The 14,965-nt window shown below is 39.9% G+C and overlaps 1 protein-coding gene across 2 annotated transcripts in view; it reads right to left on the minus strand.

Annotated features, from left to right (window-relative positions):
* Nucleotides 1–14,965, minus strand: part of UBE2V2 (ubiquitin conjugating enzyme E2 V2) — a 30,079-nt gene that overhangs the window by 14,439 nt on the left and 675 nt on the right. The window contains exon 1 of one of the 2 annotated variants that reach the window (XM_063394446.1): nucleotides 11,981–12,122. The exons of the other annotated variant lie outside the window; for it this stretch is intronic. Coding sequence (XP_063250516.1) covers nucleotides 11,981–11,996 — 16 coding nt within the window. The 5' untranslated portion in view covers nucleotides 11,997–12,122. Of the gene's footprint in view, nucleotides 1–11,980; nucleotides 12,123–14,965 lie in introns of those variants that run through there. 2 annotated transcript variants of the gene reach the window in all.

Raw genomic sequence — 14,965 nt, forward strand, 5'->3', positions numbered from 1 at the left:
GAAAGAATTGCCTGGATGGACCTGTTCTTGCTACAGAGAGTTCCACAGTTGTTAACTTCAGATTACTCAGTGATACAGTGATTTAATCAGGAGCATCAAGACAGAACACAAAGTTGCACTTATGTCAGATTTGAAAGAGCTCATTAAATCACATTTTTAAACAATTCACACAGACACACTCCTGCAGAGTTGGCAGTCCAAGCTTCTCACATATCAAATGATTCTTTACTGTGCAACAGGCAAGATTGGGATAACCTATGCTATGCTCTTGTAAGCTGCAGGTTACAAAACTGAACCACATCCACATTTTTAATAGATTGGCTCAGAGCATAAAGTAGAAGTTTTCTGTTAGACCCAAAACTATGTGGTTTAGAATAACTGTCCATAACAATATCCATACCAAGACTTGGTTTTTCTTAAAATCTCCCTCAGTCCTTGACTTCAATCACTCCAAAAGTTACATCAATACCAGGACCATTTTCCCATAGTTGAACCAGCACACCCCATACTACCAACACTCCAAAAGACAGCTCTAAACAAATTCTAATATGCACAAAAGAACAGGTTATATAAAAAAATCCTACATTAACAGTTAAATACTGTCAGGGATGCTATTCCTCCTGACTGAGATAGCTATGTCAGGGAGTCTGTAGTATGAACAATTTTGAATACGTGAGTTATCTCTTGCCCACTGAATTCCAGCAAAACTGAAATTGAAATGTTCAGCTAAGTAACAAAGTGAAAAACCTCTCAAACCTCATTTATCAGCTTCAGGCTCGCAGCAAAGTATTTCCTAAGGACATGGAAAGGGGGGAAGGATGTCTGTCTTGCAAATTTCAAGTACTAATACAATTTCTCCTGGGGCAGGGAGAGGAAGAAAAAAAAAACAAAGAGAAACACAGAGAAAACATCTTGTTCCTTTCAGTCTCTGAGCAATTCATCTTGTTCTGGACAAAACGAAGTAAAAACCTGAAATGCTGTACTAACAACAATAGTTCATATACCCACAAAAAGAACATAAAACAATCAAACCTTAAATAGGCCCTGAAATGGCCAATACATTAAAAACCCCACAACAAACAAACAAACTACAAAAAAATTAAGGAGAGAGAGAGAGAGGAAAGAAGGTTAAAGCATATGAAATACTAATATATGCTATTCCGACTGCAGAAGATACTCCTCTGAAAAAGCTTTTTTCCTTTTGTCACCTTGATGTGTATTCTTGTCTGCCAGTTACCCTGCTCACATCACATACTCTTCAGTCTAGTAAATATTCTGAAAATACACACAAGAAAAGCCTTCCTATCAGGAACCTACTATCAGCAAGTATTACCAGGTGTACCATAATGATACTGCAGTTATCTGAGGTTGATCACAGTAACCAGGCTCCAAAACCCTGAAGTATTTCTAGTAACCTGCCTAGTTACTACAACAACTAAGCTGGACATGACAGGTTTGTCTACAATAGAACTCCACTGCTGGCATTAGCAGTGGAATGCAGCAATTCAATAATGGGACTTCGTTACTCCTCTTGCTCTTGTTTTAAAATCAAGTATGTTACTGCATACATAGTAAAATCACTGTTTCCAGTCACCAAGACAACATGATTCTTGTTCAAGGTAGTTTGACATTTCCAACTGCTTTCCAGGAAAGTTTCAATATATTTCAGTAAAATTCAAATTCATCATTCTTTATATCAGTCATATTCATAAAGTCACATTTACTCTACGCCGTTTTTCTCTACTTTCCTCCAGCAAGTATGTCCCAAAGCAACGAAATTAAAGCAACAGAATATTCTGCATTAACAGTTTTGAGTTTAAATTGGGGAAGTCCTATACTATGCTAACTTAAATAGTGAAACCAAGGTGTTTAGCAGGAATAGCTGGCCCACGCACATTGATCAGGATGAGGAATAAGGCACTAATCAAGTATGCACCTCACAGAGCTGTAAGCAACACCAGTTTAGGTTAGTCTTAATGATTTTGCAGAGCTAACTATGCTTAACTGTGGAAATTTTCTAGGAATAGGAGTTCAAGAAGAAAATCGAATAAAAATTCATTTCCATGTAGGAAGAAATTATTCATCCCAAAAGAAAGAAACGAGACAACTAACTTGAAGAATTAATAAGAGATGAGTGAAGGTAAGAGTCCACAGCTCAAGTAAGCAGATGAACCTCAATGGACACTATAGAGCAAATGGCCATTTATTCATTGTGTTCAACACTCACTGTAATTCAGAGCCAGTTTTGCTACAATAATGAACAGCCATGAAGTGTTAAGAACTAAATGGGTTATTGCACTTCATTGCAGGACTGAAACTGTGTATATCTGTATGTATATATATATGGATATATTTATATAAAACACTATGTAGGATTCCTATAACTGGTAAACTTCTTTTCCTTTTATAATATTTGAAATTAAATATGTTGAAAGCACACAGGTTGGAAGACTTCAAGGAACAGGTGCAATTCTAAGAACCGCACTAAAGTATGCATTTCATCAGGCTTTGGGTTTTGTTTTTTTCATATAAAGATGTGTCATTTGCTGAGAAACATTTCTCAGCATGAGCCAATAAACAGCCACAGTAGTGTGAAAGCTATAACCCTTTCTCTTAAAACCTAATTTTTGGTTAAAGCTAAGTTATATTTGTTTTCAAAATTACATTAGTGAAAATTTCTATTTATTTCACCTAAGTGAAATCCTACATTTGCTAGTATCTTAACAGGCACAGTCCAGAACTTAAGTTAGGCTGCATGAAAATAAGTTTCACAGGAATTTCCTTTGAGTCCAGCCACAGCCATAAACGTTCTAAATATGGCTTATATTAAGAAGGCAGTTAATGAGGAGCTCTTAGTACAGCAGAAGTCTCAGTCATTTACTGCAACTCAGCGTTCAGATTTTGGTGGAGGGGAAAAGGGCTGGACAGGTATAGAGGTATTTATTTCTTTAGGGCAGGGCACTAGCACAAGTTTTAAAAGAAACTTAAACAATAAAGACAACATAGATTTACAGAAGCAGGTTTTTTTCACCTGGCTTTCCATTTCATATGCATACTCATAACATTAAGACACTACCAACTATCTACTAGTGATAATTGAAAATGATAAATTCTACATAGAATGACATTTTTCAGTGCTAGCTTTAGTTTCACTGGGGTGGAAAGAAATTAATTTCTAGACAGCTAGCCATTAGTAGCTGGATTGACAGACACCTGGTTTGCAAACACATTAAAATGGTTTTAACCACAAATCTTGATGCTGGAGTAAGAGATCTCAACAGATCAAAACTGCAAAAGCAACATCAATTTATTCAATAGGTTTCAGTTGCTGATGGTTTCACCCTAAGAATGACAAGACCTCAAACTTGAGTTCTCCAGCAAAGTGCACATTCCAAATACAAAACTTCTTAGGGAAAAGTTTGTACAATTTGAGGTTTTATCAATTATGTTTTAAAAAGGAATTACTAGCAAAACAAATAGCTACATTACCAAGGCACCTAAGTCTTCCCTTCTTTTATCTTGGCTGCTGAGTAACCAGAAGGAAATGAGTTAACTCCTTCTAGTAACTTTGATTTCTACCAATTCTGTTCCATAATCCATTGGATTATTTACTGAAGGCAGCCCTGTGGACACAACTCTACCTGTGATGGTCAGTATCCCCCAGGAAAACACATCATCATATCTGTTTGGTTTTTATTCACTTCTAACCATGCTCACAGCCACTCTTCTCTCCCCACTACCACTGCCACCCCTTTGCCCTTATGCACCTTTTTCAGAGGAGCAGCAGACGGAGGTGCAGCTGCCATTAACTATCTGATTACCAGAGCTGCTCCAACCTCTGACCAGCACCCTTGGAGGACACAATCTCTCAAAAATTCCATCAAGTTTTTTTTCCATTCTCCACCATCTCTCCTTACCAAGGTTCATGCCTCACTGAAAACCTTCCACAACTCCTGCAGCCCAACCTCCGAATGTCCTCTCCACTTCCCTGATTTGTTATGGACCAACAACAACACCCTACACGTCCTAACCCTGCATGAAGTACAACAGTAAATAAGAGCAAGAGTCATCATATGCACACCAGTGAGAAGAAGCATGGAGTAGTTGAGACTGGATATGTGCACACACAGGATAGAGAGCAACTCCAGCTGAACTCAGCTTTGTTATCGAGGAAGCACCAACATCACTCTGTCTTTACACTGTCACACAAACACGACCATCCTGAGTACTGCTGCTGGCATGGTGTGACTAACAGTGCTCATAAAAATTACACTAATGAAGGGGCTTGCTTCACTACAGACACAAATGTTGGTAAGACTACGTAATAGAGAGGGCATAAGCAAGCTCTAAGCAAAAACAAAGAGGGGGGAAAAAATAAAAAAATCCCAACCTTCACAAATTCCCACAAATGTTCTGAGTAATTAAAATACCTCAATCAAAGAAACTTTTTTAAAAAGTTACCACAACAACAGAAAACTATAGTATAAACCCCACAAAACTGCACTGCAATCCCAAAAGAAAACTGGTATAAATTGCTTAAAAGTAATTTTAGAGATTTGCAGCAATATTAGTAGTGTTTCTTTATCAGTCTATATAATATCTAAGTGCATTTTTTGTTATAAACAAGACCACTGCTAACTCAGACACTGCAGGATCAGTGGTGCCTCACACTACAAGAAAAACCATACAGGTACTAAAGAGTTAAGTCACTAAATAACTCATCAATTGACATCCGGGCTGTTTGTTGAAGGGTGGTAATGCACAAGCTCACTACGAGTTTAAAACTTAACTCTCTGTAGGCAATCACTGAATTAAACACGAGATACTAAATAATTCAACCATCTTCCCATATGTTTTAGTGTATGAAATGACAGATAATGAAAAGTGACACATTGTGATGCTTAGCAAATTGAGAATTACTATTTCAATTTTGTACGAAACAATGGAAGGCAGGAAGCCAGCAAACAGCAGTTAGAAAAGATATTATATAGTCTAAGGAATCAAGATTTTACCAGGTAAAGAAATCTTTCCAATTTCTACCCTTAGAAGTTAAAAACTAACCCCCAAACTTGTTTAGTACAAGTTATCCCATTATTAAAAACACAAAGCTAAATAACAGCAGATAAAAACTAACAAAAGTTAAAATGGCTCATTTTTGAAAGTTTCATTTTAAACCTGATTTTGTGTTGGCAGAGAGAAAAAATTATTTGAAACATATACTTTTTAAGTTACCTTTTAAATTACAATGACATAGAAACTTTCTTTTTTTTTCCAAATAATGGGACAAGGAGGAGCAGGAGACTACAGGAACCCAGTCCAACCCAACACCTCGTCATGAACCAGCTTTCCCAGGGTCTGCTTTAAAAGTTAAGAGTACAATGTATGACCCAGATAACATGAGCAGCATCAAGGATTTAGTCCAGCAAAGCTGTAAAGCTGTCTTAAACGGGTTACAAGTCACTGATTAGCAAACAGTTGTTCTAACATTTGCATGAAGGTCCTTTCCACCATGACTCAGCACCTACCCACAGTCCAAGACATAAAGATCCTTTATCTACTGTAAAATAAATATTATTCTTTCAGTTATACACGTAAGCATACACTTATAGATGTAATCAGCAAATGCACCAATCACCACATATTCAGTAAAAAGAATTGCCATTATTTTCCCATATTATTTTTGTGAGTCACACTACCACCTGCTATTTTCTATATGCTGTGGTACCCAAAAGTTCAAATTATTTAATATTTACATGATCTCACAGTCCATTTCAGTGAGAAGAAAGAAAATTTACAATTCCTTCTCTGGAAAAGTTCTAAGTTATATGAATACAACTGAACATTTTACTGCAAATATACTGAGTAAAGGACACTCTTTTTATATGTATCGGGCAAAAATGTTTTGATTTACTCCAGCTAATTACAAACACAATTATCCAGTTTATGAATAGTCACAAATACAATGGAAGGAGGTGATTTATTTTCTTAATGCGTTAAATACGTCTAATGAGAGAATTTTTAAAAAGAGCATACTGAATCTATATTTATTCTATTTTTAAAATCTAGTTGAAGCATCTTATCCTTCTGAAATAAAGATTATAAGTTCTAAGTGTTGAAGATTCCACTCCTTCCAAAATGCTAACTAGAAATGGTTTAGAGTCACAGACTGAAATCATCACACATTTTTGAAAAGGCTGTAAACCAGAAGCTCATGTTATTCAGAACCAGTCTGATAGCTTCACAGTCATAAGTTTCTGCACTGATTCAATTCAAAATATTGTTTGAATTATATCTCATTAGTGTATTCCAAATGACAAATACGAAAAACGAAAAACATTTTTTGGGCAGGACAGCATACAGTAAAACCCTTCCAAATCCTTAAATCAAGGCTACTTTGAACGCTTTCCCCACAGCACTTTCTTGTCTTTCCACGGGCTGTGTTGAGGTTCCCACAAGATAACTGAGACAACAAGGCAACAAAACCCAACAGGAGTAGCTGAATCTGAGGTAGTACTTTACATTAAGTTTCAGTCAAGACGAAATATGAGCTACACTGTGGATGAAAATAGTTAATAGTGCAGATAATAATAAAAGGTAACATAGAAGAGACGATAGTAGATAAAAAGAGTAGGGACAAGAGAGAGGAAAGGTCTGTCAGCAAAGAGGCTGAACAGCTTCACAGCATGTATTTAACACTGCCACTGGAAAAATCTTTCATAAGGCAAAACACAAACACTAACAAATATGTATGTAATTCAATTCCACCAACTACTCATAAGACTTGGAAATCTAACTCTTACATGAGAAGCCTTCTCATGCATGCTTAGGTTTATAGTATGGACCATCTGCCTCCAACTGCTGAAAGGCATATCTTCCTGAAAATCTGTGTTGTACCTTTATCCAGGCTAAAATTTTCCAGGACTGCACAGAATAGTTTAGATAATGGGCTTCAACACTATGTCTGACAACATCCCTGAATTTCAGACAAGCTCTTAAAGAAATAGAAGATTACTAAGTAGGCCACTTTTTTATTGCAGAGGTAAGTTGCTTTGCTGTGAGAACACACACAGGCATTGTGGCAGAAAGACATAAGTAGGTTTGTATTTAAAGACTGAGATGTAAAACACCAGGAACAGAGACAGGAAAATGATACAGGCAAAGCTCTGAAGAAAGACAGAAGACACAGTATCTTGCCTATATATGCCACAAAGTTGGAAAGAACTGATGGTCTATAAATAGTTTAAAAGTCGTTTGTAATCTAAACTTTTCTCAACCCAGCTGAAATTATTTGTGGTTTGTCAAGATGTTTTTAAGCAGGCAGAACAATCACAGTTGCAATTCCTTGTGCATAGGATGGGATGGAAAAATGCTCCACAACAGAGCACTTGCTGCCTCATGGAACACAGAATTTCACTTCTTTTGTTTTGTTTGATTTCTTGCAGCTTCAAGAAGTCTGTTCTTACAGAGCTAACACTGTAAACCCACAGAACAAACTTTGAAGCCTGCAAAACTGTAAAAAGCTCTTAAACTGACTTCTTGGACCAGTTCTGGGTAACTGAACAATGTGGTGGAAGTGTAAAAGAGAAAGTGGGTACATCCTTCAAGGTAAAACACAGTGGACTGAAAACAGACAACTATTTCCTCAACAAGGAGAAAAAAGAGGAAGGAAATGAACATTCAGCAGGACAGAGGAAAAGAGAAGCCTACCTGTGCAGAGTTTTCTAGACATGAATTTTGAATTATATCACATGGAAAAAATGGTCTTTAAATCATCCTACTTATGTATATATCCCCTTATTGCTCTTCTGAATGGCTCTTAATACCTAGGTGTCTCCCACACAAGATATAAATCTCTACCCTACTAAGCACAGAACAGACAGACATCAGCTTGATTTGGAATGAAGACAAGAGCTTCGAGGCATTTAAGAGAAAGTACTGCAAAATATCTCACATGATAGAATAACTTGCAATTGAGGATTTTAAGGGAGGAAGAAAAAAAACCCCAACTTTCAAAGCAAAATAAACGAAAACCAACAACAACAAAAGGCCCAACCATTACAATGGCACATTCTGTCCTTGCTTCCCAGCTCAGGGAGTCTAGAATGCACTCAAGACCATTTCCAGCCCTTCACTTTTAATACCAGCTTCCTTACTGCTGTACTCTTAGCACTGCTTCCACAACCACCAAATGTTTGCAAACAGAAGTAGAAAACAAAGTCATGAAAATAAGGCACTGACATGCATTGTGCAATTTCTACTCACAGAATCAATCAGCTATAAAATCAAAGGGAAGGACATTTTTGTATGGGCAACTCAGGTTACACAACAAAGCTGTTTCATCCTTATAGAGAAGAATAACTGGAAATTGAAAGTATGGACTTCACAGAAAAAAGTATTTCACAGGGATCTAACTACGTGCCTTCAAATACACTTCCAAAAAAAGGTTGCTCAAGACTACATACTAGAAGTGAATCAGGAATCTCATATAATTTTGACTGTAGATCAGTCAATTTTTCTTCCCCAAGCACCCAGTTTCAGCAAACCAAGGGAAATTTTCATTAACTCAGCCCTATCCACCCTTCCCCAAGCTACTGAAGCTTTTGCCTCTTCCTGAAGAGGAAGGAGGCAAAAGCATTAGCAGCCCATAGTTACAGCACCATATTTGCCACTGCTGCCTTAATTTTCATATTTTTCCACATAAATTCTAACCACTTAGTGACACCATCACTGCCTTTAGGGAACATTCATATACTAGATAGATAGATAGATAGATAGATAGATAGATAGATAGATGTATAACCTTACATATATAAGTAAATAGTAATAGTAAAAGAAATAATAGTAAAAGAAATCTAAATTACCAAAATGCAGAAATTAACTCCTGAATTAACTCCTTATAATGATTTTTTTATCTGCTTCTTTTTCTCAAGATAGACAAGAGACGTTTAAATGGTATGCCTTAGTGAATTATTTCCTTTAACTTGAAACTGTTTATTTACATCTTCCACTATGTATTTTCAAACAGATTAACAGAATGAATCTCCAGCTAAGCAACATGAAACTGGATGACTATGTGACTATATAGTATACGACTATACTATATTATATATAGCTACGCTCTTCTCTAAAAATTTCACTTATTTAACCCCAGACCTCCAGCAAATAACAAATAACCTAGACCCAGCTTCAAGCAGAAGGAGGTGCAATATCAGATCAAACTGCAGCTTACAAACATCCATTTCTAGCACATGCAGTATCTACATGTAAAATTTACTCCTTATAGGTGATTTTAGAAAGCAAGTAAGATAGATACTTATTAAACAGCAATGTAACACTGATATATACAATTTCTTTGGCACACATTAAAGAACAGCTGTTTTCAAACTAATTCTGTGCTGTTAAATGCACATAATTTGTTACATGGTTGCTCACAGAATTAGCAAGCCCAGGAAAGGAATTTCTGGGATAATAGTAAGACAGTTGACCTTAGTAAGTTTTGCTGTTGACTTCCTTGGGGCTAGAATTTCATTCTTGAACTTCATGCAATCAAAACTTTTTTCTTTTTTTTTTTTTTTTTCTTTTTTTTTTTTTTAATTTTCTGAAATAAATACTGATGAAGTTGAACTTTATAGCAAGAGCAGAATAAAGTCATAGCACTAGGTAGATTTAAATCTGAAGTCTGTAACAAAGTTAATAGCAAATCATTCCCTGCCCTCCTCCACGAATGATTATAACACAGCTTCCTGGCAAGAGCAGTTCTGGGTGAAGTCTGAATTTTTGCATACTGTGTGAAAAGAACAAAACAAACACCCTCCACCCCCCAACCCATGTGTGTACCAATAAAAAGTCACAGTATTTTCTCCACAAGAATATGTTGTTTTAGAAGCCCTGACTAATTTCCCCAGCAGTTTTGTTGATGATTCAGCCTGATTGCTGCATTTTACTACAACAAATTAGTTTAATTTAATTTCTTCAACAAGGCGTACATGCAGTACTGGCCCTTTACGTTGTTTGGAGCAGTCACACGTATTAAGAGTTTCCTACAGCTCCTGCTTTTTATGAACTGTAAGTGTGGCTGTATTTCTGAGTCAAAAACAACCCCCCTGAGTAACTATAAGGGATATAAGAGATATTAAAATAACTCTTGTAAGACCGCAAAGAACACTTATGGCAGTGAAACTATTCAAGTCCAAAACTATTTATTCTTATAGGGTTGAAGTAGGAAGAAAACAGCTTTTTTCACTACAAAAATTTTTAGTAACTGATATTCTACACTAGCCAGGTTGAATGGCAAATACCAGTACTCAATACACGACCTAAACCAACTTTGCTTCCTAGTGTATTGCAGGAAATCTCCAGTGAGAGCCTAGACATAAGCTGAAGTTTTTCAGTGTTGCTCCATAACAAAACCCTTTTGAATTTAGATAACAGGAAAAAAGTAAAAAAGAATCCTAACAAAATAAAATGTAGTAATCCCCAGATGAGCAAATATTTGGGTTTCTCTCAATATATCCATTCTAGCTCAGTTAATCAGAGGCAATCTTTTTGGACTGCTCTTCCACAGAGTTGCAAAAGCTACTTCACAACCCAGTTTGTTGCAACTTTATCAAATTCCACTCTGGAAATTCCACACCCCCAAATGTATTACCAGCTGGAGATGACTCTCCTTCCTCTAAAAAAAAAACCAAAACCTGCCCAAGCTCTCCTCACAGAATCAACAGCAAGTGTTGTTTTTTTACAGTCCCAATCCCCCAGTGATCCAGTGGATTGGCAGCAGAAATAAATTAGTGGCCAACATTCACCCTAGACTAGCTGCTGAAGTTAATTCATTCCCCCATCCTGAGGTCCATCAATCCCACTTACCAAGTCTCAAGGGCAGGAGAAGTGGAAACAAGCCCCTGAAGACTTCAGGTTTCAGCGCTGGGGGAAGGGTCTTTTTGTATTTCAAGCCTCTCATGAAAAGAAACTGAGACAGTATAATGGTGCTTCTAATTTAGCACTTGAAGCAATATTGTCCCTTTCCTTGCCACCACTTTCCACAAAGTTCTGCCACACCAATGCTCTGCACACGGTGTGTGTGTGTGAGACAGGCTTCCTGGGATGGCTGGCAGCTCTTTGCCCTTAAATTTGCCTATGAGAGAGACCCTTTGGCTCCAATGGATGCCATAGGGAAGAGAGCTCCTCTTCTCCTTCCCACTATACTACAGTCACCACCGAAGTACCTTTGTCCCAAAACACAACACAGGCCTAAGCCCTTCTCTCCCGAATAAAAAGGGGACACAGACAATCCTTTATTTTACATACCACTGTACCACATCTTCTACGTTCACCCAGTGGTATACTGGGACAAATCTTCAGTACAAATCTTTCTTTCCTGCAGCATTTCTACCAGGCTAACAACATCTCCTCCCTCCCTCACGCACAGCAGCATCTCTCCATCCATTGCTGCCTCTTGGCAGGTCCATTCTTCCCTCCCCCGGCACTCGGAGCCCTGGCTCCCATCACGCACCCCCAGGCCGGGCTCTCACAAGGATGTCGCTGCCCTACGGACGGAAGGGATCGGGCCCGGGGCATAAGTGAATTAGGAGGAATTTCTTCACATTATACACTGGAAGGGGCTGCCCAGGGAGGTGGTGGAGTCACCGTCCCTGGAGGTGCTTCAGGAAAGACTGGACGTGGCACTCGGTGCTCTGGTCTAATTGACAAGGTGGTGTTCGGTCACAGACGGACTCGATGACCACAGAGGTCTCTTCCAACCTAAGTGAACCGGGGGTTCTGTGATAACCTGTCCCGGCGCCCCTGCAGCTTCCCTCTCCCCCCTGTCAGAAGACAACACCTCCCCACTCGGGTCTCTCCCGTCGGAGGCAGCTCGCCCCCCCATCCCGGAGAAAGGAGCCCCGCCCGGGCCTTTGCGGGGGCGCCTCCCCAGCAGGAGCCCAGCGCGCCGCTCTCCCGGGCCCACCGCGCCCCCCTCACAGACCTGTGGATCCGGCCATCTTGTCCGAGCCCCCCCCACACCGCTCCGGGCCCGCACGCCACGCGCGTCACTTCCCTCGCAGCGGCTCCGTCACTTCCCGCCAGGAAGGACGAGGCGCGTCCCCGGAGAGCGCGGGGCGGGGCAGGGGCGGGGCCGGCCCCGAGGCGCGCTCCCGTCGCGGCTGCCGGCCGGGTGCATGGCCCCGGGAGCCGTCGGCAGCGAGCTTCCCCGGCCTGCTCTCCTCCCTTCGTACCCTTCTCGGCAGCCCCTGGCCGTACGCGTCTCTCTCCAGGCACCCGCTACGGCTGTTACCATGCGGGCTATCACACCTGGGAAGCAAATTCCCGTGGCTGCATCCCTGCCCTGGCAACCCCGCTCAGCCCACACCCCAACCTCCAGTAATGAGGAAGCCGGCACACAGCGGTGAAGCTTCACTTAATTTTTTTTTGTTGTTGTTGTTGTTGTTGTTGTTTTTTCAGCTTGGCTTCAAACAACACACTTAGATTAAAAAGAGTCTTTGGAGAAAAAAATTTTTAAAAGTGCCAAAGGTAGAAAAGGAAAGAATACAGATAAAAGTCACCGAAATGCCAGAAATATATCAAATAGGTGTTCGTTAGAGTTCGCTCCTCAGAATGATGTGACATTTTCAAAGGCTGAAGTATTTGACATTCAGTAGCATAAGAACTGTGGAAATTTGATTCCACAAATGTCTAGCCACGATGCCAAATGTTTCTTCACCTGCAGAAGTCAATTGCAAAACTCAGTTCCAGGCCCTTCCCCGGGAGCCAAAGCCGAGCTCAGCTGAAGGCGGCCGCTTAGCCCCTGCACATCCTGCCTGGAACCACAACCTGCACCGTGCTGGGGACCCACAGGCGGGGGGGACAGGGCAGCTCCCCTTGCAGGGTGCTGGTGAAGGGCAGCAAGCTCAGGAACAATCCAAAAGGGCCCTGCCGGCATCCATGTGGACTTGAGGGAAACACACACCAAAGCAACCTGCATGCACACACCTGAAAGGGAACACATCCCAAAACCTGTGCCAGGGTCGCTGCTATGGGGGATTCCCAGGAGGACATGCAGCCTGAGCACAGGGCTGCGGCTAGCAGCAGTCTCTAACAAAAAAGCCTGTCACACACACACCTCGCTAACAGTGACAGCACCCACATGCTGTTCTTGACATCCTCTTTTATAAAATAACACTCATTTTTTTCCTTTGCAGCTTATAAAGTGAGAGTTAAACTCATTCACAGACTTCTGGTAGAGCAATGATGCAAGATGTTTTTCTTCCAGCTAACCTGAAACCTCTTCCCCAGTGAGGACTCAAATGACAGAATATGTTGAGCTGGAAGGGACCAACAAGGACCACAGAGTCCAACACCTGGCCCTGCACAGCACCATCCCCACGCTCACACATAAAATGCTCTGCCTCCTTGTATTTATCCTTTGTTTATTTTAACCCAATACTGGTTTTGCTATCTCTGCACACATACAAATGATAAATCTACAATAGTTTTTAGTTCTTCCATTGATTTCTATTTTCTTTTATCAAGTTATTAGTTTCAACCAAATTTTTCTAACAACATAAATAAGCAGGAGTTTCAATATTTACACTGAAAGAATTAGAAGTAAGCTTTTCCAGTACAGTGAAACTGTTCCTTAAGCTGCATTTAAATGATCTGTGGAGCTTTCTGTTGCCAAAATAAGCTGATTGTAGGGATTGTCTTGTGTAGCCTATTTCAGTATTTTTGTAGAGGTAGTAACAATACTGAAAAGAAGAATATTTTGAAAGGTTCTCCCCTATTATAACATCACTGTAGAAAATATTGTGGCCTTGAACAGAAAAATAAAAAGAGTTGTCCTCCTATATTTTGAAATCAAGAGCTGCATGAGGGCTATTAGAAACCACTACACAAGCCTTGTCCACTGTGGTCCATCCATAATGTAACCAGGCTCTGCTCCTACTTGCATTAAGATAAAACCTGCTCAGCTCCAAGGTCAGAAAGAAGCACAATGGCCACCCAGTGTCTGGGCATTTTTCTTTAAAGATTAATCATTTTTTAGATGATTCTGTGCTAACAATCACAATAACCTGCATGCTGTGAGACATGACAGAAATAGAGCCACAGGCTCACCAAACCAAAGCCCACTTGTATTCCATGAGTCTCTGAAAGCACAAAGCAGATTCCCCAGTCTGTGTCCAGACTCACCCACTAGATATCAAGGCTTACATTTAGCAGCAATAAATTATTGCAACACTAATTACAACCACAGCAAATAAAATATGGGCCAAAATGGAAAAAAGGCATAAGGTCGCTTAGGTGAGGAAACCTCTGCTGAATGACTCTAAAAACTATTTTATTTCACTCTTCTTATATTGGGCAAAGCTTACTGGGAAAAAATGTTATTTTTTGCAACATTGAATTTGAGAGGAAAAATACCTGACAACTGGAAGCTGAACACATTTTAAAGATGTAACTTCCTTTCTTTTCAAACAGGCTGAGAGAGTTAGGGTTGTTCAGTCTACAGGAGAGGTGGCCCCAGAAAAAGCAGCTTCCCAGTATCTAGAGAGGGCCTAGAAGAAAGCTGGAGAGTGACTTTTCACAAGGGCATGCAGTGATAGCACAAGGGGTACAGCCTTCAACTGAGACAGGGCAGGTTTAGGTTACATATTAGTAACCTAAGGGAGAGCGTGAGGCAGCGGAACAGGTTGCCCAGAGAAACTGTAACAGTGTTCAAAGCTAGGCTGGATGGTGCTCAGAGCAACCTCCTTTAAAAGAGTGTGTCCCTGTCCATGGCAGAAGGGTTGCAACAAGACGATTTTAAGGTTTTAACACAAACCATTCTATGGTTCTAGGATTCTAAGTTCTTACACATGGTAGTGAATTCATCTCTTACTCTCTTCAAAAAGAGTTCAAAATACAACTTCTGCTTACTAGTTGGTCAAAATAGGGTATTGGTAGTCATTTCAGAAAAAAAACCAACTTTCATAAA

The sequence above is a fragment of the Prinia subflava genome, chromosome 1 (genome assembly GCF_021018805.1).
Source record: "Prinia subflava isolate CZ2003 ecotype Zambia chromosome 1, Cam_Psub_1.2, whole genome shotgun sequence".
In the NCBI taxonomy this organism is placed as follows: domain Eukaryota; kingdom Metazoa; phylum Chordata; class Aves; order Passeriformes; family Cisticolidae; genus Prinia; species Prinia subflava.